This window comes from Neoarius graeffei, chromosome 9 (genome assembly GCF_027579695.1).
Source record: "Neoarius graeffei isolate fNeoGra1 chromosome 9, fNeoGra1.pri, whole genome shotgun sequence".
NCBI classification, from domain to species: Eukaryota; Metazoa; Chordata; class Actinopteri; order Siluriformes; family Ariidae; genus Neoarius; species Neoarius graeffei.
Window position 1 is genome coordinate 21,339,652 of NC_083577.1, and position 27,963 is coordinate 21,367,614.

Genomic DNA, 27,963 nt, shown 5'->3' on the forward strand with positions numbered 1-27,963 from the left:
GATGCTATATCAGCAGTTCCTGGTCTTAAGGCATACAGGGTGTGTTATGTGATGAAATAATATCCTGGAATATTCAAGTACAGTGTGTGTGTGTGTGTGTGTGTGTGTGTGTGTGTGTGTGTGTATATATATATATATATATATATATATATATATATATATATATATATATATATATATATGTACACACACACTGCACATCAAAATATTTGTCACAACCCTGAGGTTCATTTGCCATGAGGCCTCCAACTACAGAGACATAGTCACACTTTTGAACAAACCTAAAAGCAGCATTGCATGAATTAGTTTTGTAAAACACAGCTGACACATGATGATTCAAGCAGGTTATATCACACATTTGTTTGACAGAGTATTGTCTTTCCCCTATAGCGTTACAATCTGAAACTGAAACTGACATTTAATAAATCAACACAAAACATCCTCTCATCCTGAAGAAGGAGAAAATCTATCGAGAAATATAGCTTGCAAAACAGATTTCACTTCCATTGCTGTGAAACGCTTAGATTAGTTTCAGTGCAACCAGTTGCCATCAGAAGTCACATAATTAGTTGAATGGAATTGAATTGTGCGCAATTAAAGTGTGATTTCAATATCTCATTTCATTATCTCTAGCCGCTTTATCCTGTTCTACAGGGTCGCAGGCAAGTTGGAGCCTATCCCAGCTGACTACGGGCGAAAGGCGGGGTACACCCTGGACAAGTCGCCAGGTCATCACAGGGCTGACACATAGACACAGACAACCATTCACACTCACATTCACACCTACGGTCAATTTAGAGTCACCAGTTAACCTAACCTGCATGTCTTTGGACTGTGGGGGAAACCGGAGCACCCGGAGGAAACCCACGCGGACATGGGGAGAACATGCAAACTCCGCACAGAAAGGCCCTCGCCAGCCACGGGGCTTGAACCCGGACCTTCTTGCTGTGAGGCGACAGCGCTAACCACTACACCACCATGCCGCCCCATGATTTCAATATAAATACACCTATTTCTGGAAAGACCCAAAGAATTTTAGAGAACGTCCCTAAACAAACAGCATCACGAAGACCAACAAGCTATCAAAGTCCAGGGACAAAGTTCTGGACAAGTATGTATCAGGGTTTGTTTATAAAAAAATATATCTCAAACTTTGGACATCCTGCAGAGCACAATTAAATTCATTATTAAAACTGGGAAATGATATGGCACACCCGTGACCCTGCCTAGAGGAGGCCATCCGCCAAATGACCAGATAAGGAGCACATTAGGCAGAGAAGCAACCAAGAGGACAAGGGAAACTCTGAAGGAGCTGAAGAGATCACTAACTCAGATGGGCCCAACACTCCATAAAGGTTGGCTTTATGGAAAAGTTGCAGGAAAAAAAAAATCCTGTTTCTTGTTTGGCCAAAGGCATGTTGGAGACTCAGCAAAGGTGGAAATAGTTCTCTGCTCTGAGACCAACTTTACGTTTTTGGCCTTGGCATAAAGAATCATGTTTACTGAATATGAGAACACCACTTGAGAACACCATTCCCCATCATGAAGTATGGTAGTGGTAGCACTGTGCTCAGTGTTACCCTTGGCATCTTGGTTGTTTCTCTGACTAATCCCCTCTTTACTTGTCCCAAAGGAGGACATCCTCCTCTTGGCAAAGTCACAGTTCTCTTATTTTATTTTCTTGCACCAGAATTAATTTTTACTATTTTTACGAATCACAACGAATGTATTTTTTGTAAATAATTTTTAGAATCATATAGATTTCCCTCATTCAATTTATGGATTATTTTGTGTTGATTCATGATAAATAAGTGCATTTCAGTTCCAGGTTGCAACCCTACAACCTGTGGAAAATGTTCATGAGCGCTGAAGACTATATGGGATTATGTCTTGAATCATGCAGCTCACTTTGGTTTGCAATTCAGTTAAAAGTAATTAAATATTCTGGATATGCATGGTAATCACGGAACACCACAAAGATGGTTGGATTAGCTTGGTTATCCACCACAGTGTCATAGAGATCTGTGCCATTAAGGGTTTTAGGAGGCGGATCGATCATTGATGAGTTTCCAAGTGTATACTCTCCAGTGAGGACTCTGCAGAAATACATGTGCTTCTGTCCTTGTGCATTTGGTACTGAATATGTGTTGCTGGAAGAGTAGCTTGCATTAAGAGCGAAATATGTGCCTTTTCCATAGGCTGCAGCTGCAATGAATCAACATAAAAAGATTAATGAAATTAGCTGCAGAGGTTGATGGAGTAAAGCAAAAACTAAAATATTGTTCGTTCAGATTATTATACCATTTTTCCCTGCATAGCTCCGGTTGAAGCCATTTTGATTTATGTGGTTTATTGACTCTTCCCTGGTTCCATGAAACAGCATTTTCTCATTATTCTGATGACCATTCATTTGTTCCATGTATTGCTTGTTATTTTGGTAGTTCTTCCACATGCGAGGATTCTGTATCCGTTCAATCTACAAGAAGCAAAAAACCCCATACATAAACCAGATCAAAAGTTAGGAAATGAAAGTATATCTTAAGTTATGCCTCACGTCTCAGAAGCCACATACCTTAAGGACATTATTGTTACAGGTTTTTCTAAAGTGGCCCAGGACATCATTGTACTCTTTACTGCCAGTTTGCAGTGGACAAATCTTGTGCAGCTCATTAGATGCCATGACGGCCCATTCCTTTGGGAGGTTTTCAGTGGCTGCGATTGAAAAATCAATTATTTTAACTTAATGAGAAATGTTTCAAGGTTATAAGGAGATGTATGTCATAATATATAGCTATGGTTAGCAGAAACACATTATTCCCCAAGATTATACCATAAGTAGATTAACCTTGATTTACTAGATCAGGGGTTGTCCGGATGAGGACAGGGAAAAGTATTTTAGTTGACTGAACTTGAAAAAATACTACAGCAGAGCTGATAAATGTATTTTAAAACATCAGTAGTTCAGCAACCAGCAGTTTTCTATTAGATTTTATCTCATGACATGCATCTATGGAAATTATTTAGCTGAAGGAAGCTCATCGAACCAGAAACTAGCTACAGGGCTAAAGACATTAGTTCAGAAAAGGAGAGTTTCCATAGACTTTCACCAAGTTTTTTCAATTTATTTACTGGCTTTGGTCTGATAAGCGAACAGACTTCTTAATCATCATTTGATTAAATAAAAGTAAATGGTGTAAATCCAGTGTTTAAAGATGAATACATTTCTTTTCCATGTGTCAAATTCAGAACAGGAATCTCGTCTGTTCAGTGTACATGGCGCTAGTCAAAAGTGGTCATGTAAAGCAATTGTCTTAGTTCTAGCCACATTGTTAAGCATTAAAAGGTATCTGTTATGGCCTATCCAGACGTTTTTAAGGAATGAGTTTTATGCATCTGGACCTTTGGACAAATTTTAGTCCCATACTCCTGTACTAGTTGTTTAAAATTACCTAGATGACTTAAAGTAAATCCTTGTAGAAGTAATAAAAAAGTACCTCTCATTTTGTCAACACGCCTGATGTCCATCTGGTTACCACTACTCGTAATCACAGCAGGACCTTCTGGCATTTTGACTCGGTATACCTGTTTTTGGAAATTGATATCCACTTGTGGAGACCCCAAAATAAGCGCTTGTTCTAGTTGATAGTTTGTAGTAACGTCGAAGCTGTGGTACTGGTCACCCTGTTTGTATTGCCAGTCTACCAGCTCAGCTGTTACTTCCATGTCTTTCTTTGTGTTCACATCTTCTCTGGTTGTTTTCAGCATGGTGTTGATCTCACTTACAACCATCAGAACATCCCTGCTGAGACCCTCTACTACAAGCGTGACTTCTTCTGAATCTGCTGCTGTAGCCGCCTGATCCTTGGGCACAATTTTCACACTAACATCCATGGTTCGTTGGAGCTCCTGGATACGTTGTCTGTCTTTGTCAGACAATCTGTGGATCATTGGGTCACTGATGGGCTGAAACACCTGTTCTTCTGAGATGAGTTTTTCTATAAACTTTTTGGTTTGATCCACGGCAGTTTGGGAAGGCCCACAGATTGAGAAGTAAACCACATTCGTGATGTTTTCCTCGATTACAAAGTCCTTCTCTTGTGGTGGCTTGACATCTTTGGTCTTAGAGCTCATAAACAATGATTTGGTAAATGCTGTTGAAATGAAAGATATGAGCTGTGTTGGCATTTGGGAAAAACAGATTTCTTACATTTGTTAAGAACATCTTTGATCAATGCAGAGTGCACCTTTAAAAGTTCTTGTTCATAGTTCAGTGCTAATAACTTAAATGTGCAATACACTACTTGCATTCCTGTGACTCAGGAAAAAAAATCAGGAAGACATACATGCAAATCTTGACAAGACACTCTCATTCTTCTGTGTTTCAGTGGCTTCTCTTCTCAGCATACTCTGATGAAAATCTACCAACATGGGGGCCTGGAAGATCACTATGTGCACCGTTTTGAGTGAAGACTGTGGAGTCTGCCTCAAAAAGTCAACTATAGCATCCATCATGGAGTCTGCAACATGGCCTGGATTAATTCCACCCTGACCTGTAAGAAAGACTGAGTTATTTTCTTGCACATGTTTTTTGGAGCACTCTTTGTCCATGGTCCTTCAATGGTGGACCATGAAGGGGGTCAACCATTGATGGATCATGGGTATGAATGCAAACTAGATTAACAAAAAAGATGATTAAAGTTGTACGACAATAATGCTTGTAACAGTTTTGGAATGAATTAACGACTATTTCCACACTGATGTTAGCACAGAGATCAGATAACTGAATAAAAAATGAGGCTTTTGGCCTGGGTTAAAAACGACCACCACCAGAACTGCTTCCCAGCATGGTACCAGTGGAAACTATGATTCACATTCGATGTGACTATTTGATGGGTTTTCCTGGCTGCCACACCTTTAAATTCTCCACCCCATGTCTAATCAGTGACCATGGTATTTAACTGAAAGATTTAATGATTTGTTTTTATAGTGATACTGCAGTCTACTTAAGCATCTCACTTTGTTAACAATGCGAGATCTCTGAACACAATATTTAACCCAAGTCACACCCATGCATACATAAATGTTCTAGCACTTCTTATGAATGTTTTATAAAAGCCCAATGTAGATACTATTATACAATGTGTTAACAAAATGCTACAGATTACAAATGGAAATGAGTTACTACAATACAGTGGCATAAGCTTCAAATGTTAAGTGAAACATCCTGTAAGTCTTTCTGGGCTGTTTTACAATCAGAGTATACTTTTTGGGTCCACAATAGTCCAGAAATCAAACCTCAGATATCTGTTTTTCTCTGCTGCCAAAAATTATCTTTTGAGATGGAAATGAACTGCGCAGAATTTCAGAGTTACAGGTCATATACCAGGCATGTTACTTGTGGTGAGAAGACAGCGTATAGTGTATTTCTAAACTTGACCCACTTTCTTACAGTCCATAAGAGCAAGGTATACAAAGTGAAAAACTGTTGAAATGGATGTGATTTTAAGTACAAATTTTCAAGTACTGTTCAGTGATATTTGTATATGGTGGTAACTGTAATAACAACTGAAGTGGTGGCGATCCTTGTGGTTTTCCAGAGAGGACACTTTTTGATGGACTCACATTTCAATCACGTCTGAAACTCTGCTGCAAATGTGTCTCACATCTGTTTCAAGTCCTGTGCGACAACAGAGTATTCTGCTTCAAAAGAAACAAACATTTTCTGCAAAAACCATTTAGAACTTCATCACATGGTGAATGTTTTCCAGAGAGGACATTTTTGACAGGCAAAAGATCCTGTCAGAGGCACTTAGTTTACAAATGTCGGTCCTGTGCGCTTTGGCACGTGCATCAGTGGGATTCTCGGGCATACGCTTGGTTGCGCACGTGCCGAGTGGACTCTTGCACACGTGCTGTTAACTATGCACACGTGCAGATGATTAAGGCACAAGTTATGCACCTATATAAGGACTGTGTCTACGCACATTCTGGGCAAAGTATTATGCCATGTCAGTCATGCATTACCGAGCCTTATATTCCCTTGTTGATTTCCTGGTTTCCTGATCCTGTTTCCTGTTCTTTGTTTCTGTTTTCATCTTTGCCTGTTTGTGCCTTGCCCGACCTTTTGCTAGTTTTCATGTTTATGAAGTGGCCTGCCGATTTTGGATTGTTTGCCTGTGTGTGTTTTCAAAATTGTTAATAAACATTCTTCTGCACTTGCATCTGCCTCCTACCACGTCCCTGACAGAATACTTCGCCAGCAATGGACACAGCAGAAGCATTTCAGTCCGCCATACCACACATCTACAGTACTGGGTCTCTGTATCTCAGTTCCTAACCTGGTTTTTCCAGTGGAGTATTGGACTAGAAGCCCCAGCACCATATTATTGAATCCTCGGGGATTCAGCCTACAGGGCAACTTTTTTTACATGGACCTCAAAGAACCCAAGCCACCAGAACCAATCTAGGTAAGCTTTATGATCACTTTGATTGCTGGACGAGCACAAAAATGGGTGGATTATCTTATTAGAATAGTGCATCCATGCCATCCGAGCTCATGGAATTTTCTAGACATGCTCAAGTTCATTTATGAATCCATAGAGAAGGAGGACCCCTATGAAAATTTTTGGGAGGGGGCTATCCCGTCTATGGCCAATGCAGCAGCAACAGAGGAGGCCGTTGCCCCAGAGCTCCCTCTGGTGGCTGAGACAGTGACAGCAGAGGAGACGGCTGCTCCAGAACTCCTCCTAGACACTGTCGCTCCAGTCCCACAACAGATCCCAGAGCTTGCACCTAAACCTGAGCCTGCATCAGCACCTGAACCCAAGCCAGAGCAAATGCAGGAGCCATAGCCTGCATCAGAACCACCGCCAGCATATGAACCCAAGGCAGAGCTAATGCAGGAGCTGGAGTCTACACCAGAGCCAGAAACAGAGCAACAGCCAGCACCTGAACCTAAGCCTGAGCCTATGCTAGAGCCAGTGTCTGTGCCAGAGCCAGTGCCTACACCAGTGCCAGAACCAGTGCCAGAATCAGCTCCAGCATCAGAGCTAGTGCCAGAGTCAGCTCCAGTGCTCGAGCCAGCATCAGCATCAAAGCCAGAGCCAGCACCAGAGTCAGCTCCAGTGCCAGCATCAGAGCCAGCACCAGAGTCGGAGCCAGTGCCTGTGTCAACTCCAGTGTCAGAGCCAGAGTCAGGGTCAGAGTCAGCTCCAGTGCCAGAGCTAGTGCCAGCATCTGAGCCAGAGCCAATGCCAGAGTTGGAGTCAGCTCCAGAGCCAGCTCCAATGCCAGGGCTAGCTCCAGTGCCAGAGCCAGCATCAGAGCCAGTGCCTGAGTCAGAGCCAGTGCCTGTGTCAGCTCTAGCATCAGAGCCAGTGCCAGAGTTAGAGTCAGGTCCAGAGCCAGCGCCAGTGTCAAAGCTAGAGCAAATGTCAGAGCCAGCGCCAGAGTCAGCTCCAGTGCCAGAGCCAGTGCTAGTGTTGGAACCAGTGCCAGAGTCAATTCCAGTGTCAGAGCCAGTGCCTGTGTCAGCTCCAGCATCAGAGCCAGTGCCAGAGTTAGAGTCAGGTCCAGAGCCAGCGCCAGTGTCAAAGCTAGAGCAAATGTCAGAGCCAGCGCCAGAGTCAGCTCCAGTGCCAGAGCCAGTGCTAGTGTTGGAACCAGTGCCAGAGTCAATTCCAGTGTCAGAGCCAGTGCCTGTGTCAGCTCCAGCATCAGAGCCAGTGCCAGAGTCAGAGCCAGTGCCTGTGCCAGCTCCAGAGCCAGTGCCAGCTCCAGTGCCAGCTCCTGAGCTTGTTCCAGAACCAGTGCCAGAGGATGACGGAGCGACCTCTGCCTCAGCTGGCTCTGAAGATGTCGTTGTCCCACTGCCACCTGGCTATGAAGACATCATCATCCTGCCGCTGGGTCCTGACCAGGACTGAAGTGATGTGCAGACAGAGCTCAGGCCTGAGTCCAGTCCAGAGCCTGAGTCATCTCCAGAGCTCAACCCCGAGTCTAGTCCAGAGCCCGAGTCATCTCCAGAGCTCAAGCCCAAGTCCAGCCCAGAGCCTGAGTCATCTCCAGAGTTCGAGCACACTTCCAGTCCAGAGTTTGGCTCAAGTCCCAAGCTTGAGCCCACATCCAGTCCAGAGCCTGAATCATCTCCAGAGCTTGAGCCCAGTCCAGAGCCCAAATAATCTCCAGAGCTCGATTCTGAGTCCAGTCCAGATCCTGAGTCATCTCCAGAGCTCCTGCCTGAGTCCAATCTAGAGCCTGAATCATCTCCAGAGCTCGAGCCCGAGTCTAGTCCAGATCCCGAGTCATCTCCAGAGCTCAAGCCCAAGTCCAATTCAGAGCCCAAATCATCTCCAGAGCCCAAGTCATATCCAGAGCTCGAGTCCAGTCCAGAGGTCAAGTCATCTCCAGAGCTCAAACACACTTCCAGCCCAGAGTCCACGTCATCTCCAGAGCTCGAACGCACTTCCAGTCCAGAGTCTGGGTCAAGTTCCAAGCTTGAGCCCACATCCAGCCCAGAGCCCAAGTCTTCTCCAGAGCTTGTGCCCGAGTCCAGTCCAGAGCTCGAGTCTTCTCCAGAGCTCACCCTCACTTCAAGCACAGAGTCCAAGTCCTGTCCTGAGCCTGAGTCCAAGCCCCTACCTGAACCAAGAAAGATGGACTTTCGCTCCCAGAGGGAGCTTTTTTTTTGGGGGGGGGTGTCTGTCAGTCCTGTGTGCTTTGTCGCCTGCATCAGTGGGATTCTCAGGCATGCTCCAGGCTGTACACGCGCTGAGTGGACTCTCATACGCGCGCTATTAACTATGCACACCTGCGGATGATGAAGGCACAAGCTATGCACCTATATAAGGACTGTGTCTACGCACATTCTGGGCGAAGTATTACGCCACGTCAGTTGCAGCCTTATATTCCCATGTTGATTACCTGGTTTGCTGATCCTGTTTCCTGTTCCTTGTTTCTGTTTTCGTCTTTGCCTGATTCAGCCTGTTTGTGCCTCGCCCGACCTTTTGCTAGTTTTCACGTTTACAAGGTTGCCTGCCAATTTTGGATTGTTTGCCTGTGTGTGTTTTCACGATTGTTAATAAATATTCTTCTGCACTTGCATCTGTCTCCTACTGCATCCCTGACAACAAAAACATGCAACTTCCACTTAAATATCTTTTTATTGTGAATGAAAGTACTATATCCATACCAAAGTAAAACCTAATTAGTGCTAAAAAATGCAATTCTGAATTTATCCAGTAAAATCAAAGTGCAATAATTAAAGTCGAATTAAATGAAATGATCACAAGGTCAAAACTGAGTCTGCATTTGACTCACAGACACATTTATAAGAACTTATAAGAGACATTACTGCTGTAGGTAGGGTTGGTGTGTCCCTGTAAAATAAGATAATAAAAAAATCCTCCAGCATATATACTGTATGACCTACTGTAGTTGCAGAATTTAGTTCATGTTATTTAAAAAGACAACCATGATTGTGAAATAAGCCTTATATATTTTGCCAAATGTAAAGTATTTATAAGCACTTAAGAGCTCACCTGTTCCAAAGGCAGGGAAGGCAATGGAGGTGAAATTGTGCTTTACAGACATTTTTAATGCTTGCTTTACTCGTTGTTGGATTGTTGCAAGATTATTTGTTGTTGAAACATGGATGATCTTTTTGCATTGCAGGTTGCCTTGCTGAGTCATTATCACTCCATTGTTTTGCTGTGCTCCTATTAATATGTAACGTGATATGTAAATTATGCATCAAGTCACATGCAGACAACATTTAGATATTCTTTTTATTGTTATTTTAGAAGCTGATTTTATTAATGTGAACAGTTCTCACCTAGTTGCTGGCACTCAGCTTCAACGTTTGGACCTGCTCCATCTAAAATAGCCTTTGAGACACCTTAAAATTGAGAGATCATGGATTAATTATGTATTAATTATCTTACTTTCCTATCACAAAATTTAAATTATAGAAAAATTATAAATTGCACTTCAGAATCATATTATGTAACATGTTATAAACAAAGAACTAGGTGTGTATTACTGCATGTTTCAACTGTACAAATCGATTGCAGTATGCAATAGATTAATGTGATTGTAAATAATTAAAGGTCAGTTGTTAACTGAGCATATGGCATGTTGATTTTAATTATACAAATACACTGATCAGCCATAACATTATGACCACTGACAGGTGAAGTGAATAACATTGATTATCTCATTACAGCGGTACCTGTCAAGGGGTGGGATATATTAGGCAGCAAGAGAATGGTCAGTTCTTGAAGTTGGTGTTTTGGAAGCAGGAAAAATGGGCAAGTGTAAAGATCTGAGTGACTTTGACAAGGGCCAAATTGTGATGGCTAGATGACTGGGTCTGATCATCTCCAAAATGACACATCTTGTAGAGCTAGCCTGAAGGCTGCACGAATTGCATGAAGGCTAACCCATATGGTCCAATCCCACAGAAGAGCTACTGTAGCACAAACTACTGATAAAGTTAATGGTGGCTAAAACAGAAAAGTGTCAGCATTAACTTTTTCAGCAGTTTGTGCTACAGTAGCTCTTCTGTGGGATTGGACCATATGGGTTAGCCTTCGTGCCCCATGTGAAACAGTTAGCCTTCGACACCCATGACCCTGTCACCAGTTCACCAGTTGTCCTTCCTTGGACCACTTTTGGTAGGTACTAACCACTGCATACCGGGAACACCCCACAAAATGTGCCATTTTGGAAATGCTCAGACCCAGTCATCTAGTCATCACAATTTGGCCCTTGTCAAAGTCACTCATATACTTACGCTTGCCCATTTTTCCTGCTTCCAACACATCAACTTTGAGAACTGACTATTCTCTTGCTGCCTGATATATCCCACCCCTTGACAGGTGCCAATGTAATGAGATAATCAATGTTATTCACTTCACCTGTCAGTGGTTTTAATGTTATGGCTGGCCAGTGTATACTTAGGTGTTACACCTGTAACTATAACTTAATTCTCTCTGGTTAATAATCTGCATTTTGCTACAACAGGGTTACCTGTTTTCAATGTGAATTTATCATTGGATGAGTTTACGATGACATCAGTTGTCTCCTTAGTGATATCACCACTGAGAACTTGAAACACAACTCCTCCTATTGTCGTCTCATACCTCCCTGCCTTTGGTGAGGTCACCTTTGAAAATGGGCCTAGAAATTCATCATAAACATGAAATAAACATCTCTGAAAGTTATTGCAATGTTACCTTTCACATATTTTGTTATATTTGTGTTTATATATATATATATATATATATATATATATATATATATTTGGTTTAACAGTGAACCTTTCTTGAAGCCACTTGCTGAGGATGACTGGATGTTAAACTTTTTATTGAATTCAATTGTAAAATCCTGGGAATATTAACAGAAAAAAACACTAATTAGTATAATAAATGGTCAGCATATGGACACATAGACAGTCTGGACAGTATTCCACATTTTGCATCTTTTTAATTCATATCTTTAAAGAAAACATTTTCACAGTCTACTTGCAAGCAACAGTCTAATTAAAGTTCCTACTCATCACTGACAAAGTCCTCGATATTCTTACTCCCTCCTACTCATTCTCCTCCTCTGCCACATCACCTGCACTCAGATCTTTTCCCATCCTGCTCTTCAGAACTCCATCTAACCTCCATTGTGTCGATGACAGAACCTTAAGATTATCTCCTCATCTCTGGAACTCCCTTTCCCTTCAGCCAACCTTACGTACACATTTATTATTTTTAAGGCTTTCAAGCTACTCTGCTAATGGCCCAACTACGGTATAACCTCCCCTTCTCATCTTTTCCTGCCAACCATATTATACTTAATAATACACCGATCAGCCATAAAATATATCAGTGTAATTTACATAATCAGTGTAATTCACTTTACCTGTTAGTGTTTTTAATTTTATGGCTGATATGGGTTTCTTATTCTATTTTCTTTCATGCTGATTTATGTTTTTGTGTTGTTGATTTTGTGTATGTTTTTTTTTCTCTGTGGGGCCTGAAATGTCCTATGCTACATCGAGTACTTAGTGTCATACGAAAATCATTATTATTATTATTATTATTATTAGAGATCACACTCATATTTGAAATCATCTTTACTTACCTGGATCGTTGAATGGTCAGTAGGATGGAGAGCAAACATCACTTCTTGTACATGGCGTGAGGTCCTGTTTTTGCTAAACCTAAGAACTGAGTCCAGCATAATGGAGGCCACCAACGCCTTTGGAAAACCCAAGTTCCCTGTTCCAATAGCAGGGAAGACAATAGACCCCTGCTTCTGCTGCTCTGCCTGACTTAAACATTCATCCATGACGCCTTCCAACTGCAGACAGCAGAATCCATTGAAAGTATGTTTCAACAAAAAAAAAAATCTACTCTGGAAAGAAAATGCAGGTATGGTAGAATGGATTAAACGTACCATCTGTGAACCTTGTCCCTGGTTCCAATGTGGGACTACAGCATGAAACACCAGTTTGTTTTTTAGATTGCAACCACTAGTGATGAAGACTGCTCCACTGTTTGCTGGGCCTGTAGCCTGCTGGTTAAGAAGTGTCTGAATCTGTGGCCCTGCTGCAGCAAGAATGGCTTGTGCAATAGCTCCATGGTTAAGGGCCAGGTCAGACGATATAGAGTTCACCACCACATCTGACTAAAGGCAAAACAACAGACAAAAATATTACTACAACTTTAATCCAGAAGAATTATAAAAGTTAAGAAAGAGCATATTAGGTAGGAGAATTTAACTTACTGAGGTGTCCTGAATGTTGCACTTTGTAAGAGTAATAGTCAACCCTTCATTCGTCTTAACACTCTGGGATGATCCTTGGTTTGAGGAGCTTGACGGTTTTGGGTTTTGCTGTTGGCTACTGGAATTGTCCCTGAATGTTAGGCCCTGACTTGTGGAACTGCTCCCATATACTTTCTGCACCGCAGCTTCGAAAGCCTTAACAGTTTTATCATTTGTGTCAATCAGATGGATCTCCTTTAAACTCAAGTCTCCATTCATGAGCTCAAAGAATTCATTCAGTGCTGAAACAATGGTGTTTGCACAAAGGTCTAGTGGGAATCCGTGGCTGCCAGAACTAATGGCTGGTATTGCCAATGACTGGCAAGACTCTCTGTCAGCATAATTTAGACTCTTTTTTATAGTGCTTTTCAAAAGCCCAACTGCTTTCAGAGAATCAGAACTATGATAGGGTGGCCCTACTGCATGAATTACATACTTGCAGGGCAATTGTCCAGCCTCAGTAAGGACAACCTCGCCTGTCTTCAACTGTGTCCGCTTTTTAATAATCTGGTTACAGGCATGCTTCAGTTGCGGTCCTGCAGCATCAGAAAGTGCTTTTGATAGACCTGCACTGAGGTCAAGCTTTTCATTGGCTGCATTGACTATAGCATCTACAGGATAGAAGCACATGTCACCTTTGTTGACTACAATCTCTACTCCATAAGGTGTAAGAACTCTCTTTTTTTCTGTGACATGAGAAGAAATCTGGTTGCGATCATGCTCATCTACCATCTCGACAACACACCCCATTCTGTTCTTGGCTGTTTCAACAACATACAGTTCCTTATTCTTAAAAAACTTCTTGGAACCAGGTTTATCTACTTTTAAGTTGCAGCAGGAAACAGACGAAAGCAGGTTCTCAAAGACAAACTTACAATCGGACACATGAAGTCTTGGGCCACTCATTGAGACTGTATCATCTTTAAAGCTAATGTTGACATTGTTTTTCATCATTTCATGCCATTTTTCCTTTTTGTGCTCCTTTATAAAATTCACGACACTCTTATTGGCCTGCAGGGTTGTGGTAACATGAGAATTGTTAAGCACGTAATTGGAGAGCTGTTCCTGAACTAACTCTACTGATTTAACAAATCCAGAAATTACAACTTGGCTGGCTGTTGTGTTTATTAGCATCATCATTTGTGATGAATTGATTGTGTTACTTAATTTGTCAACAAGATCTTGCCATTCTGCACTCTTGAGCAAACTGGGATCATCTACGTTAATGAATGCATGATGTAATTGTGCTTCTAACTGATCTTTACTATCTTTCAAGTTATTCTCTGTTTTAGCAACAAGAAATGCCTGGTCTCTCTTAATCTCCAATGATGCATGGATTCCCTTGGATACGAATAGTTCTTTGGTCAGTTTCTCTCTATCCCCCATACTCAGAAACTCCAGAATAGATGGGTGAAGTTCTATGATTCCCTGATTTAGGCCCACAGCCTCTTGCAAAATCTTATTCTTCGTCTCTAAAACATCTTGTTTGAGCCCAAAAATTGTTAGCTTTTGCCCGGCAGCATTGTAACTCAGCTTCAGTTCTGGAAAGGCATCGCAGAGTTCCTGATCCAAACCATCTTTCAGGATGAGCTCATGAATAGATGGAGTCATGGAGATCTCATCTTCAATGCTGTTCTTCTCTCTTTGGATTCTTTGTATAATCCTGTTAACAGTACTCTGTGCCACATCCCCAGTTCTGCATACATGTTCTGCAATGCCTGCCACAATCACTGTTCCTTGATCTTTGTGAAAAATCAGGGTTACATGTTCAGATGACAGCTTGTGGACTTCTGCTTCCACTTCAGCCCATGCATCTCTCTCAACCTTGATTTCTAGTGACTTATATTTGGACATTGCCATAGTGAACTCAGAGGAAGCCTTCTCCCTCCAAGTCTGGACAAGTTTCTTTGTCTGTACACCTTGCTGAAGGATGGAAGGTAGAGGACTAATTTTTACAGCTGGGTCTTGAAACTCCAGGTGGCATAAATGCTTCTGCATACTTTGCATGATCAGGTCCAATGTTTGTTTGTGTTCTTGAAGATATTTCCAGACAGATTTATCAATATTTTCTTCAAATGATTCTGGGAGCTCCAAAGTGGGTCTGTCTTTACCATAGAGGGCAACTCCCAGTGATTCATAGTATGGAAAAACTTTGATAGGGTGCTTTTTAATCTGATGTTGTTTTCCGAGGACTGTGTTTGCATCTGGAAGAACAAATGTAAAGATTTTTGTAACACGCAATATTTATTAAGGTTAACATTGAGAAAATTTGAACATTCTTTACATAAGGTTACTGTGCATGCTATGCAAAAATTCTGCTGTAGCTTGCAAAGCCTAGCATTGCTTATAATGAATTATCATTTTCATAATATTTTATAATTAATATTTATATATTTACCTGCATGAGTTTTAAATGTGATTATAGCTGATCTGTCCTCTTCAAGCATCTCTACATCACCCTCTATTTCACCATACTTTTCAAAATAAAGCATGATATAGTCAGAGTTCATGTCTGAAGTAAAATTTTCTACTTTCACCCTTGTTGTCTTCTCAAGAGGGTTGATTTCCAGGTTCTTCCTCTTGAAAATTGAGTTCATTGGACAAGAACTAATGAAGCGTACTGCATCTAAAGCACAGAAAGTTATAACGTGTCACTTTAGATGAAATGATCATTTTGACTTAGGGGGCACATATTATTGAAAATTAGTACAAATAAAATAAAGTTATAGCTTTACTATTAAGGGATCATTTATTAATTTATGTTGGAACAAACTATGTGAGATAAAGAAGACTGAGTTAAAATAAATCTGAATAGGTAATAATGGTAATTATTATACATACAGAACACTTTCTCCATTGAATAAAAACATGTATTCTATTCCCTTCTAGTGGGTTTATTGATGGCATGCAATATTGTTATCATATCGCTTATCCTACATGTATTACACTGCTCTTCCCAATGGAGAATGAGCATGCAATATTATTATAATATTGCACATTGTCAAAACAGCACGACGTCACACGTCAGAGCTCATGCAAAGATCCAATGACAAAACTTTTCTGCTGCGCATGCGCACAATCATTTCTTAGTCGGCCAGGAAAGAGAGAAGACAAGCCTAATCCAGTGCCAGGTTTAAGCACTAAATAAATAAACGGAAACTAAAGACACACTGAACACCCGAAAGGCTACCAAAACTTCATTATATATTCTTCACCCATATTTACAAGAGAAAAGCATACCAACAGATATCGAAAAACTGGAAAAGAGTCACGTCAAAGATGTAAAACTTCCACACTAGTGAGTGACTGGGACAGTTTGTAAACAAACATGGCCGTGAGGTTTGTTTCGTTAAAAGTGGAAGATTTTGAGAGAATTTTGGCTGCCAGGTCACTCCGTTGTGTATAGTTGTCGATGTTGATTTTAAAAGTAACTCAGTAAATTACACAGGGAAAATAATAATATTCGACTTGACTACACTAGCACTGGCCTTCGCTAACACTACACCGGCTGGAAGGTAACTGGACTGCCGCGCTAACAGCACCAAGTCCCGGGTAAACTAGCGTTGGCCTCTGAGAATGCTGATATGAAGAGTGTGTACGTATTATAATAATAATAATAATAATAATAATAATAATAATAATAATAATAATTTTGGCTGGCTTTGAGTGGTCTATCAGATATATTCCATTCAGTTAGCATGATATTGAACGAGTTGAAGACAAGTTCAATATCATGCTTGCTGAATGGAATATAGCTGATATACCGGTACCACTCAAAGCCAGCCAAAATTATTTAATTATACAAGAGTTAGTTCTGGTCTACGACTCTGATTGGTCGAGTGGCATTCCAAGCGTGCCAATATCTAGTATAACTTCACTGGGATGTTTTGCTGTGTGTGTGTGTATCATGCCAATTGCCTGTGTTCGGCAGGTAAAACTCCACTTCCTAATAGGAAATGGTGACTACAGTAGTTTTAGCGACATCATCAGTGGACCTAGCAAATGATAATTTCTCATCTCATCTCATTATCTCTAGCCGCTTTATCCTGTTCTACAGGGTCGCAGGCAAGCTGGAGCCTATCCCAGCTGACTATGGGCGAAAGGCAGGGTACACCCTGGACAAGTCGCCAGGTCATCACAGGGCTGACACATAGACACAGACAACCATTCACACTCACATCTACGGTCAATTTAGAGTCACCAGTTAACCTAACCTGCATGTCTTTGGACTGTGGGGGAAACCGGAGCACCCAGAGGAAACCCATGCGGACACGGGGAGAACATGCAAACTCCACACAGAAAGGCCCTCGCCGGCCACGGAGCTCGAACCCGGGCCTTCTTGCTGTGAGGCGACAGCACTAATCACTACACTACCGTGCCACCCAAATGATAATTTTCAGGAATAAAAATGAAAGCTTGTCAGATGAAGATGCAAAGGAAGTAGCTTTTTTCTTTTCTTTTTTTTTTTTACCAGAAGCAGCTTTAATGAGAATGTACAAATCAATGTCAGCTAGCTAACCCGCTAGCCAACGTGCTATAAAGTGAGTGTGGGATCTATTTCCACTCACAGAGCAAAATTAAAGGGGTCATCTGACATATTGTGTCCTGTTGCTGTTGTATGATTACAACATGCTACATGATTAGCTCTATCACAGCTATGCTGATATTCAGTACAACAGCATGCCCTCGAGTATGATACTGCTTAATTACTATATATGTTTTAATGTTTTAACATGAATAAGCTTTACGTGTTTAAAACTAGAGATTAGATTAGATAAAACTTTATTGATCCCTTTGGGAGGGTTCTCTCAGGGAAATTAAGAATGATGTGAATAATCGAGATGTGAATCATTTTATTGTGGGTGTTTTACTTAGTTTATTTTACCACAAACTAGCGATTGTGTTTTTTTTTTCACTGTATATAATCCGCCATAATATAAACCAAAAAATGTATTTTATGTTGTATGTAATGATTCACCTTTGTGGTTAGTAAAAGTTACCACAGCACAGTCACACTCAGGGATGACTTCTATGCTGATATCATTTAACTCAGAGCGCTGAAGGATATTCTCCACCAGCATATCCAGGAACTCGTGTTTCATGTTCTGGATGTTTTTGATTACAACTGATGTGGGACATGAGTCCTCACTGTCTTCGTCTGGCCCAAAGTCCTCTTCTTCTTTAGTCTGAGATTCACAGGATGGTGCCTTTTCCTCTTCGGTAAATGATTCTTCTGTAAAGAAGAAAATGCGCTTATTTAATTTTATTAAACAGATACAGTACACATTCCAGTCATCAAGGCCAGTGATTCTTAATCTTGGGAACAACAAATGCACTGAACCTTTATGTTTTTCCTGCTTTAGAAAACCATTCATGACATACAGTGTCTTGCAAAAGTATTTGTGTTTGTCCTGTTTTGTTGCATTACAAGCTGGAACAAAAATTGTTTTTTTATTTTATTTATTTATTTATTTATTTATTTATTTATGGGGGGAGCACCATTTGATTTACACATGTCCACCACTTTAAAAGTTCAAATTGTTGTTTTATTGTGACACAAACAATAATTAAGATTAAAAAAAAAACCCAGAAATCATAGGTATTCACCTCCCTTCATATGAAACCCCTATATAAGAGCTGGTCCAACCAATTCACTTCATAAGTCACATAATTAGTTGATGAAGATCCACCTGTGTGCAATCAAAGTGTCACATGATCTGTCACATGATGTCTGTATAAATCAACCTGTTCTGGAAGGACCCTGACTTTGCAACACTACGAAGCAAGCAACATGAAAACCAAGGAGCCTCCAAACAGGTCAGAGACAAAGTTGTGGAGAAGTACAGATCAGGGTTGGGTTATAAAAAATATCCCAAACTTTGAATATCCCACAGAGCACCATTAACTCAATTATAGCAAAATGGAAAGACTATGTCTCCACTATAAACCTGACAAGAGAAGGTTGCCCACCAGAACTTCCAGACCGGGCAAGGAGGGCATTAATCAGAGATGCAACAAAGACACCAAAGATAACACTAAAGGAGCTGCAAAGATCCACAGTGGAGATGGAAGAATCTGTCCATAGGACCACTTTAAGCCATACACTCCACAGAGCAGGGCTTTTTTAGCTAGAGTGGCCAGAAAAAAAGCCATTGCTTAAGAAAAACACATTTGGAGTTTGCCCAACAGCATGTGGCAGATTCCCCACACACATGGAAGAACATCCTCTGGTCAAATGAAGCTAAAATTGATCTTTTTAGCCATCATGGGAAATGCCATGTGTGGCGCAAACCCAACACCCTGAGAACACCATTCCTACAGTGAAGCATGGTGGTGGCAGCATCATGCTGTGGGGATGTTTTTCATCTGCAGGGACAGGAAAGATGGTCAGGACTGAAGGAAAGCTGGATGGCACTAAATACAGGGCAATTCTGGAGGAAAACCTGTTTGAGTCAGCCAGAGGTTTGAGACTGGGACGAAGATTCACGTTCCAGCAGGACAATGAGCCTAAACATACTGCTAAAGCTACACTGGAGTAGTTTAAAGGGAAACATTTAAATGTCTTGGAATGGCCTAGTCAAAGCCCAGACCTCAATCCAATTAAGAATCTGTGGCATAACTTGAAGATTGCTGTACACCAATGCAACCCATCTAAATTGAAGGAGTTGGAGCAGTTTTGCCTTGAGGAATGGGCAAAAATCCCAGTGGCTAGATCTGCTAAGCTAATAGAGACATACCCCAAGAGACTTGCAGCTGTAATTGCAGCAAAAGGTGGCTCTACAAAGTATTGACTTTGGGGGGTGAATAGCTATGCACACTCCAGATTTCTGTTTTTACATCTTAATTATTGTTTAGGTCACAATAAAACAACAATTTTCACCTTTAAAGTTGTAGGCATGTTGTGTAAATCAAATGGTGCTCCCCCCCCCAAAAAAAAATAAATAAATAAATAAATAAAAATCCATTTTAATTCCAGCTTGTAATGTGACAAAATTGGACAAACACAAAGAGGAATGAATACTTTTGCAAGACACTGTAAATCTGCTGTAAAAGAGCATAAAAAACACAAACATCTGCTGTGTTTGACAAGCAAAACACTGAGGACTGACACCAAGAACCACTAAGTGGCATGTTTACAACTGAAACAAATGAAAGTGAAACTGAATGGAACTAAATATAATATTTCAGTGGATTATGCTTGACTATATAATCCTTTCTTGTTATCAGGAGCATGACAATTATACACTCACTACCTGGTTTACAACAGCTTATAAATACAGAATAGACAGCAATATACGTCAAGAGGAATTATTAACCCCTTGCCCTTCAATGAACCATCATTGAGTTGAGACTTACATTCCTCTTTTTTGTAACTGCATACTATTAGTTTCACTGTATGAACTGAATAATTCATAGCAGTACCTAAGTAATAAAGCAATATACAGTATGTTAACATGAATAGCTAATAATAAGCCCAGACATTAAGGGGCTAAATGTACACAACCAAAACTGCACTCACCAGTTAGTAAGGATTTTTTGCTTCTCTTAAGAATGTGAAAGACATGTGCTAATACACACGTAACTAGATTAAGCAAATTCCTGGACACAAATACATCACAATAAAAATATGTAATAGGATCACATAACCATTTCACCTCTAGAGGGCAGCATACACCAAGAAATAGGGTTTCAATCATCACAAAACAGCTCACCTGTTTGACTTGTATTAACTGAAGACTTTGTTTCCTGAAAAACAAATGTTTTGAGCAGTCACACTTCCATAGGTGATTTTATATATCAGTTAATCTCTCATAAATTTCAGTTAATATTTGGGGGGGGATTAATCCAATAAAATATTCACCTGACTTGGTTTGGCTTCAGCTGGTGGAAGACAAACACTGAGGCTCAGGAGGTCTTTACCCAGTTTAATTTCATGTCTTTGCTTCTCAAGAACAGTCTGCCTCACTAAAACACAAGAAAAACATTAAAGGCACATTAGACAAGAATTGTGAAAAATAGGTCTCTGATGGTTAAATGTGTGGATTTGAATAAGATTTGAATGGTTCTTTTGCTCATTGAGCTCAGCCCCATTTCCACCCATGTACACAAATGTACTCCGCCACCGATACTTACATTGGTTCTAAAGTTGGCATGCTAACTAGAGTTACCATTCGCAAGGAGTGTTATGAAATCACTTTCAATCGCACTTTGACATTCAACTGTTTTAAAGTACTTCAGCAATATCGCACAAGGAAGAGTAGTTATAATGAATATCGGTACAGGCCAGGATTCAGCTGTGGGTACGAGAACCTTGAGTTTTATAAATAAGAAATTAATATTGAGTAACTGACATTTTGGACACATCCATCCATCTATCCTCTATACCACTTATCTGTCAGGGCCACTGGAGTGAATCCCAGCTGACTTTGGGTGAAAGGCAAGGTTCATCCTGGATCATCAGGTCACCAGTGTATCTCAGGGCTAACACAGAGATGAACAGCCATTCAGACTCACGGACTATTTAGAGTAACCAGCTGACCTAATCCTCATACAATCAAGCCGGAAAGTCTGCACACCCCTTTCACCTTCTCCACGTTTCATTACGTTACAGACTTATTCTACAATAGATTGAGTTCAGTTTTTGTCACAAAATTCTACACAAAATAGCCCATAATGACAAAGTGAAAGCACAAAGTGAAATTTTAGACATTTGTGCTAATTTATTAAAAATCAAAATGTAAAATGTACACATATGTACACAAGTGTGCACACCCTTTGATATGACACCAAAAAGTGAGCTGAGGTGCATTTTGTTTCCACTGATAATGCTTGGGCGGCACGGTGGTGTAGTGGTTAGCGCTGTCGCCTCACAGCAAGAAGGTCCTGGGTTCGAGCCCCGGGGCCGGCAAGGGCCTTTCTGTGTGGAGTTTGCATGTTCTCCCCGTGTCCGCGTGGGTTTCCTCTGGGTGCTCCGGTTTCCCCCACAGTCCAAAGACATGCAGGTTAGGTTAACTGGTGACTCTAAATTGACCGTAGGTGTGAATGTGAGTGTGAATGGTTGTCTGTGTCTATGTGTCAGCCCTGTGATGACCTGGCGACTTGTCCAGGGTGTACCCCGCCTTTTGCCCGTAGTCAGCTGGGATAGGCTCCAGCTTGCCTGCGACCCTGTAGAAGGATAAAGCAGCTAGAGATAATGAGATGATAATGCTTGAGATGTTTCTACAACTTAATTGGAGTCCACCTGTGGTAAATTCAGTTGACTGGACATGATTGGGGATTGCCAACACCTGCCTATATAAGGTCCCACAGTTGACAGTGCATGCCAGAGCAAACTCCAAGCCATGGGGTCAAAGGAATTATCTGCAGACCTCAGAAACAGGGTTGTGTCAAGGCATAGATCTGGAGAAGGGTACAGAAAAATTGCTGCAGCTTTACAGGCCCCAAAGAGCACAGTGGCCACCATCATTTGTAAATGGAAGAAGTTTGGAACCACCAAGAATCTTCCTAGACCTGGCTGCCCAGGCAAACTGAGCGATTGGGGAAGACAGGCCTTGGCCAGGGAGGTTCACTCTGACAGAGCTCCAGCATATCCTTGTGGAGATGGGAGGACCTTTCAGAAGATCAACCATCCAGGCAGCACTCCACAAATCAGGCCTTTATGGTACAGTGGCCTGATGGAAGCCACTCCTTAGTAAAAGGCACATGACCTGTTTTCACTTCGTAATCATTGGCAATTGTGTGTAGATGTTTGAGGCAAAACATTAACTCAATCTATTGTAGAATAAGTCTGTAACGTAATAAAACATAGAGAAGGTGAAAGGGGTGTACAGACTTCCTGGCTTGACTGTATCTTTAGACTGTGGGAGGAAACCAGAGCCCCTGGAAAAACCCCAAACAGGCACTGGAAGGTTCGACCCCAGTCGACTGCAAGGTTCAAACCCAGAACTGTCTGGCTATGGGGCAACAGTGCTAACCACTGCACCACCGTGCTGCCCATTTGGCCATATTTCCTTGTTGCTGAGGTGGTACTTTTAGTGTGTATCTTTTACTTGGGAGGATATATCTGATGTGTGGTGTATACCACATTACCTTTTCCAGTAAAACTTTACATACAATATACAGTAGTGTGCAAAAGTCTTAGGTACTCTATTTTTTTCACACAAACTTTGTTGTAGATTTTTAGTTTATGACTTCTACATTATCGAGTCAGGACAAAAACATTTTAGAATTCCAAACGTTTGTTTTCCAGCACAAAATTAAATGTTACAGAAAAAAAAAAAACTTGTATCTGAGCAGCATATTACATAAGAGACCACTTTTCAGATTAAAAAAAGAAAACATAATGAAGGCTACTGGGTTTGGGTGCAAAATTAAGAAGGAAGTGTGACAGTCAAAGTGTCCAAAAGAACTGTGGCTGGTTCTGCAAGATGCTCAGTAAAACCTACAGCTCATTTCCTTAGAAAACTGCACTCATTATATCGCAGACTACTATATTTTTTTAAGCAAAGGCTCATCTCACACCAAATATTGACTTTGTTTAATTTATGATTGCTTAATACTGTTTATAGTATTTTTAAAAAATGTAGTTAACATTTCATTTCATTGTTTTTGGAAGGCATCTTTGCTGTACAGCATTTCTTTGCATATGCCTAAGACTTTTGCACAGTACTGTACATCAGTGATTTTAAGAATTTAATTACAGATTTTAAAGTTGTTGTTGTTGTTGTTTTCTTTTGAGGCACAATATATTGACGTTTCCAGGTTACACATCCATCTGTTGCCTTGTTCTTTCTGACCTTACATTTGTTGAAGAATAACATCATACTAGTATAATGTTACAAAGACACGGGCATTTTACTGAGAAATACACCACTCGTATTTTTCATACAAGCTACATCTGGGACATTGAGCACTACAACCAGGACATATTTTTCAATATCCTCACTTGAGAGGAAATTGATGAATTATTTTAATAAATATGGGTTCTTTTTGTTTGTGAATGTGTCTACATAATAAAACGAGCATCACACAATGGCTTGAAGATATGGTTTATCTTCTTGTGTTGAAAAACTCACCTTTTTCATATGAAATACATTGTGGATCTGAGCGACATATTTAAATAATATTGGCTGGCATTGAGTGGTCTATCAGATATATTCCATTCAGCTAGTATGATATTGAACGAGTCAAAGACGAGTGAGCTGAATGGAATATATCTGATCGACCACGAAAAAATGCCAGCTATTATTATTATTATTATTATTATTATACATGCACACTTTCTTCATATCAGCATTCTCAAAGGCCAACTCTAGCTTACCCGTGACTCGGTGCTGTTAGCGCAGCAGTCCAGTTACCTTCCAGCTGGTGTACCATTAATGAAGACCAATGCTAGCACAGTCAAGTCGAATATTATTATTTTCCCTGTCTAATTTACTCAGTTACTTTTAAAATCAACATCGACAGCTATACACAACGGAGCTACCTGGCAGCCAAAATTCTCTCAAAATCTTCCATTTTTAACGAAGCAAACCTGGCAGCCATGTTTGTTTACAAATTGTCACTGTCACTTGCAAATGCAGAAGTTTTATGTCTCCGGCATATGACGTCGTATTGTTTTGACAACGTGCAATATTGTAACAATATTGTACGCTCATTCTCCATTGGGTAGAGTGATGTAATATATGGAGGATAAGTGATATGATAACAATATTGCATGCTATCAATAAACCCACTAGAAGGGAATAGAATACGTGTTTTTATTCCATGGAAAAAGTGGCCTGTGTGTAGCCATAATAATTCCTGATATTTCACTCTGATGATGTCACTCCCAGTGTTTTCCCACTGACTTAATGTGCGTTGTCAAAATGGCCAACCAGTTCAAAATTAGAAGCCTTTTCATTAACTTGCGTATTTTTTGTGGATGTGTCCATATAATATAAAGAACATTACACAGTTGTGCGAAGATATGAAGTTTATCTTCTCATGTTGAAAAATATATCACTCATTCGCTACACTCACTCGTGATATATAATAAACTTCATATCTTCACACAACTGTGTAATATCATCTATTTATGTGATATGGTGTCATGTCCTTATCAGTCAGTAAACATTAAAGAGAACGTTATGGATATCAGGTTTTATGAAGAGTGAAAAGCTGTACCAGCAAAAAGTTTCATTCTCTTTGACAGGCTTTTCAGCAGCACGGTGGTGTAGTGGTTAGCATTGTCACCTCACAGCAAGAAGGTTCTGGGTTCGAGCCTAGTGGCCAGCAAGGTCCTTTCTGTGTGGAGTTTGCATGTTCTGTTTGTGTGGGTTTCCTCTACAGTCCAAAGACATGCAGGTTAGGCTAATTGGTGGCTCTAAAGTGAGTGTGAATGGTTGTTTGTGTCTATGTGTCAGCCCTGACTGGCGACTTGTCCAGGGTGTACCCTCCCCCTTGCCCATAGTCAGCTGGGATAGGCTCCAGCTTGCCTGCGACCCTGTAGAACAAGATAAGTGGCTACAGATGGATGGATGGATGACAAGTTTTTCTGTATTTTGACTGTTTTCTACATTGCAGAACAATACTGAAGATATCAAAACTATGAAATAACATCTGGAATATGTATGGAGTTATGTGGTAAACAAAAAAATGCCGCTTTGCACACAATTGGCACCAGCTTCGTCAGATAGTCACCTGGAATGCTTTTCAATTAATGTGTGCCTCAGAAAAAAAAGAGTTAATTAGTGGATTAATTCCTTGCTTTCTTATTGTGCTGAGATTAAACATTAAATAATAAAAATACAGTAAATAGACTTACTGTAGCTTAACTATAGTAATCCATGAATATTATATCAAGAACCACTGGAGTAAGTAAAGAGAAAAGCCATATATGTTATATACCAGCTGGGAGGTCCGTATTGTGAAATACCATGATCGAGGTCTTGAAAGTGGGCCGAGGTCAGTATTCAAGGCCAAGGTCATGGTATTTCACCATACGGACTGACCTTAAGCTGGTAAATAATATATTTATTTTTTTCTTTACCAAATTCTAACAGAAAACGAGAGCGCCTGAAAGGGAAAACCGAGCTGAGCCGCCATTTTGAATCCTCATTTTCGGCTGTAATGCAAATTGCTTCCTCCTCGGTATACAAGTGCATTTCCATGGCAGGAAAAAAACTACATTGTGCTGCCTATGTAGTCCCCTATTTATACAAATAGGAGTCATTCAGGATTCAGCCATGTTTTTGCTCGGCGTTAGCAACAGTTAGAGTTTTTTAGCTTTCTCCTGAAATGTTTTATTTTATTTCTTCTTCCTCAGGGCAGTAAAACTCGCTTTCGCTGTGAAGACTGTCGTTATCACTATCCATGATGTAAAATTAATGCTATTCTCCTGAGAAATGCAAAAATAAATGTTGACAAAAATTGCTACTATGTTTGTTGTTGTTGTGAACGAGTGAGTCACCAGAGGTCCGTAACCGGGGTCTGTATTGTAGGATACGGACCCGCTCGCCAGCCAATCAGAGCACAGGATTTGATGGAAACCAGACCGCGAAAAAAATAAATATGTTATTTACCAGCTGGGAGGTCCGTATCGTGAAATACTGTGACCGAGGTCTTGAAAGTACTGACCGAGGCCTCTGGGCCGAGGTCAGTATTCAAGGCCGAGGTCACGGTATTTCACCATATGGCTCGACCTTAAGCTGGTAAATAATATATTTTTTTCTTTACCAAATTCTAACAGAAAACGAGAGCGCCTGAAAGGGAAAACCGAGCTGAGCCGCCATTTTGAATCCTCATTTTCAGCTGTAATGCAAATTGCTTCCTCCTCGGTATACAAGTGCATTTCCATGGCAGGAAAAAAACTACATTTTGCCGCCTATGCAGTCCCCTATTTATACAAAACTGAGTCATTCAGGATTCAGCCAGGTGGCACGGTGGTGTAGTGGTTAGCGCTGTCGCCTCACAGCAAGAAGGTCTGGGTTCGAGCCCCATGGCCAGCGAGGGCCTTTCTGTGTGGAGTTTGCATGTTGTCCGCGTGGGTTTCCTCCAGGTGCTCCGGTTTCCCCCACAGTCCAAAGACATGCAGGTTAGGTGAACTGGTGACTCTAAATTGACCGTAGGTGTGAATGTGAGTGTGAATGGTTGTCTGTGTCTAAGTGTCAGCCCTGTGATGACCTGGCGACTTGTCCAGGGTGTACCCCGCCTTTCGCCCGTAGTCAGCTGGGATAGGCTCCAGCTTGCCTGCGACCCTGTAGAACAGGATAAAGCTGCTAGAGATGATGAGGATTCAGCCATGTTTTTGCTCGGCGTTAGCAAGTTAGAGTTTTTTAGCTTTCTCCTGAAATGTTTTATTTTATTTCTTCTTCCTCAGGGTAGTAAAACTCGCTTTCGCTGTGAAGACTGTCGTTATCGCTGTAAAATTAATGATATTCTTCTGAGAAATGCAAAAATAAATGTTGACAAAAATTGCTACTATGTTTGTTGTTGTTGTGAACAAGCAAGTCGCCAGAGGTCCGTATCTGGGGTCCGTACCGTAGGCTCGCCAGACAATCAGAGTGCAGGATTTGGTGGAAACCGGACCGCGAAAAAAAAAAAATAAAGTCTGTTATTACTTTAAGACCTGAAGTGGCTTTTCATGAGTAAAAATTGAATTAGAAGGTGTGTCCAAGCCTTCTGAGTGCTACTGCTAAGGAAAATACAGTCTCCTTGATGGCACCAGGCCAAAAGAGGCTACTGCAGTTTGTTCTGTTTATTTCTGAGTGTTGAATAATGTTTACACGGATGCAGTTTCTTTTCACAGCCCTTCTTTGTTTAGGCTGTGGATGAAGTTATTATTATTAGTAGTAGTATTAGTAGTATTTAACCCACTTAATACAGAGTTATGGATAATAAATAATAGTACCTTCTTCCGTTTTGAAGCACACGGTCGCTGTGTGGCCGTCAGAAACCTGGTACTGAACCACACAGTCTCCTCCATTTGACTTTCTGCTCTGGAAGTAAATAGTGAGCTTGTTTTTCAGCTTGGGGGTCCTGGGGTCCCAATTCCCCTCCACTATCAGGGGGAAGGGAAACTCTTCGTCCATCTCTGAGTGTGAAATGCCGAGTCACTTGTGGTGAAAAGGGTTTAAGAGCTAAAGTTTCGCTTTTGTTTTACTCGAT

The 27,963-nt window shown here is 40.9% G+C and overlaps 2 protein-coding genes across 2 annotated transcripts in view; both read right to left on the reverse strand.

The window, feature by feature from the left end:
- Window positions 1-27,963, reverse strand: part of LOC132891521 (protein mono-ADP-ribosyltransferase PARP9-like) — a 97,198-nt gene that overhangs the window by 35,128 nt on the left and 34,107 nt on the right. The window lies entirely within an intron of this gene.
- parp14rs1 (poly(ADP-ribose) polymerase family member 14-related sequence 1) lies at window positions 788-27,945 on the reverse strand. Its single transcript, XM_060929180.1, has 17 exons — window positions 27,707-27,945; window positions 20,678-20,781; window positions 20,529-20,562; window positions 17,795-18,049; window positions 15,215-15,442; window positions 12,778-15,020; window positions 12,448-12,678; window positions 12,133-12,351; window positions 11,319-11,385; window positions 11,029-11,178; window positions 9,833-9,895; window positions 9,540-9,716; window positions 4,344-4,550; window positions 3,495-4,151; window positions 2,573-2,712; window positions 2,302-2,476; window positions 788-2,205 (listed from the first exon to the last, which is right to left on the reverse strand). Exons 1-17 carry the CDS (start codon window positions 27,885-27,887, stop codon window positions 1,922-1,924), a joined length of 5,415 nt encoding a protein of 1,804 aa, XP_060785163.1. The 5' UTR covers window positions 27,888-27,945; the 3' UTR covers window positions 788-1,921.

Bases quoted from the DNA above. Each gene is read 5' to 3' on its own strand.
- parp14rs1 (XM_060929180.1), bottom strand. From the start codon at position 27,887: ATGGACGAAGAGTTTCCCTTCCCCCTGATAGTGGAGGGGAATTGGGAC. The intron at 9,717-9,832 runs GTGAGAACTGTT...ACATATTAATAG, and splicing joins AGCTGAGTGCCAGCAACTAG to GAGCACAGCAAAACAATGGA. The intron at 4,551-9,539 runs GTGAGCTCTTAA...TCTTTCTTACAG, and splicing joins CTTCCCTGCCTTTGGAACAG to GTCAGGGTGGAATTAATCCA.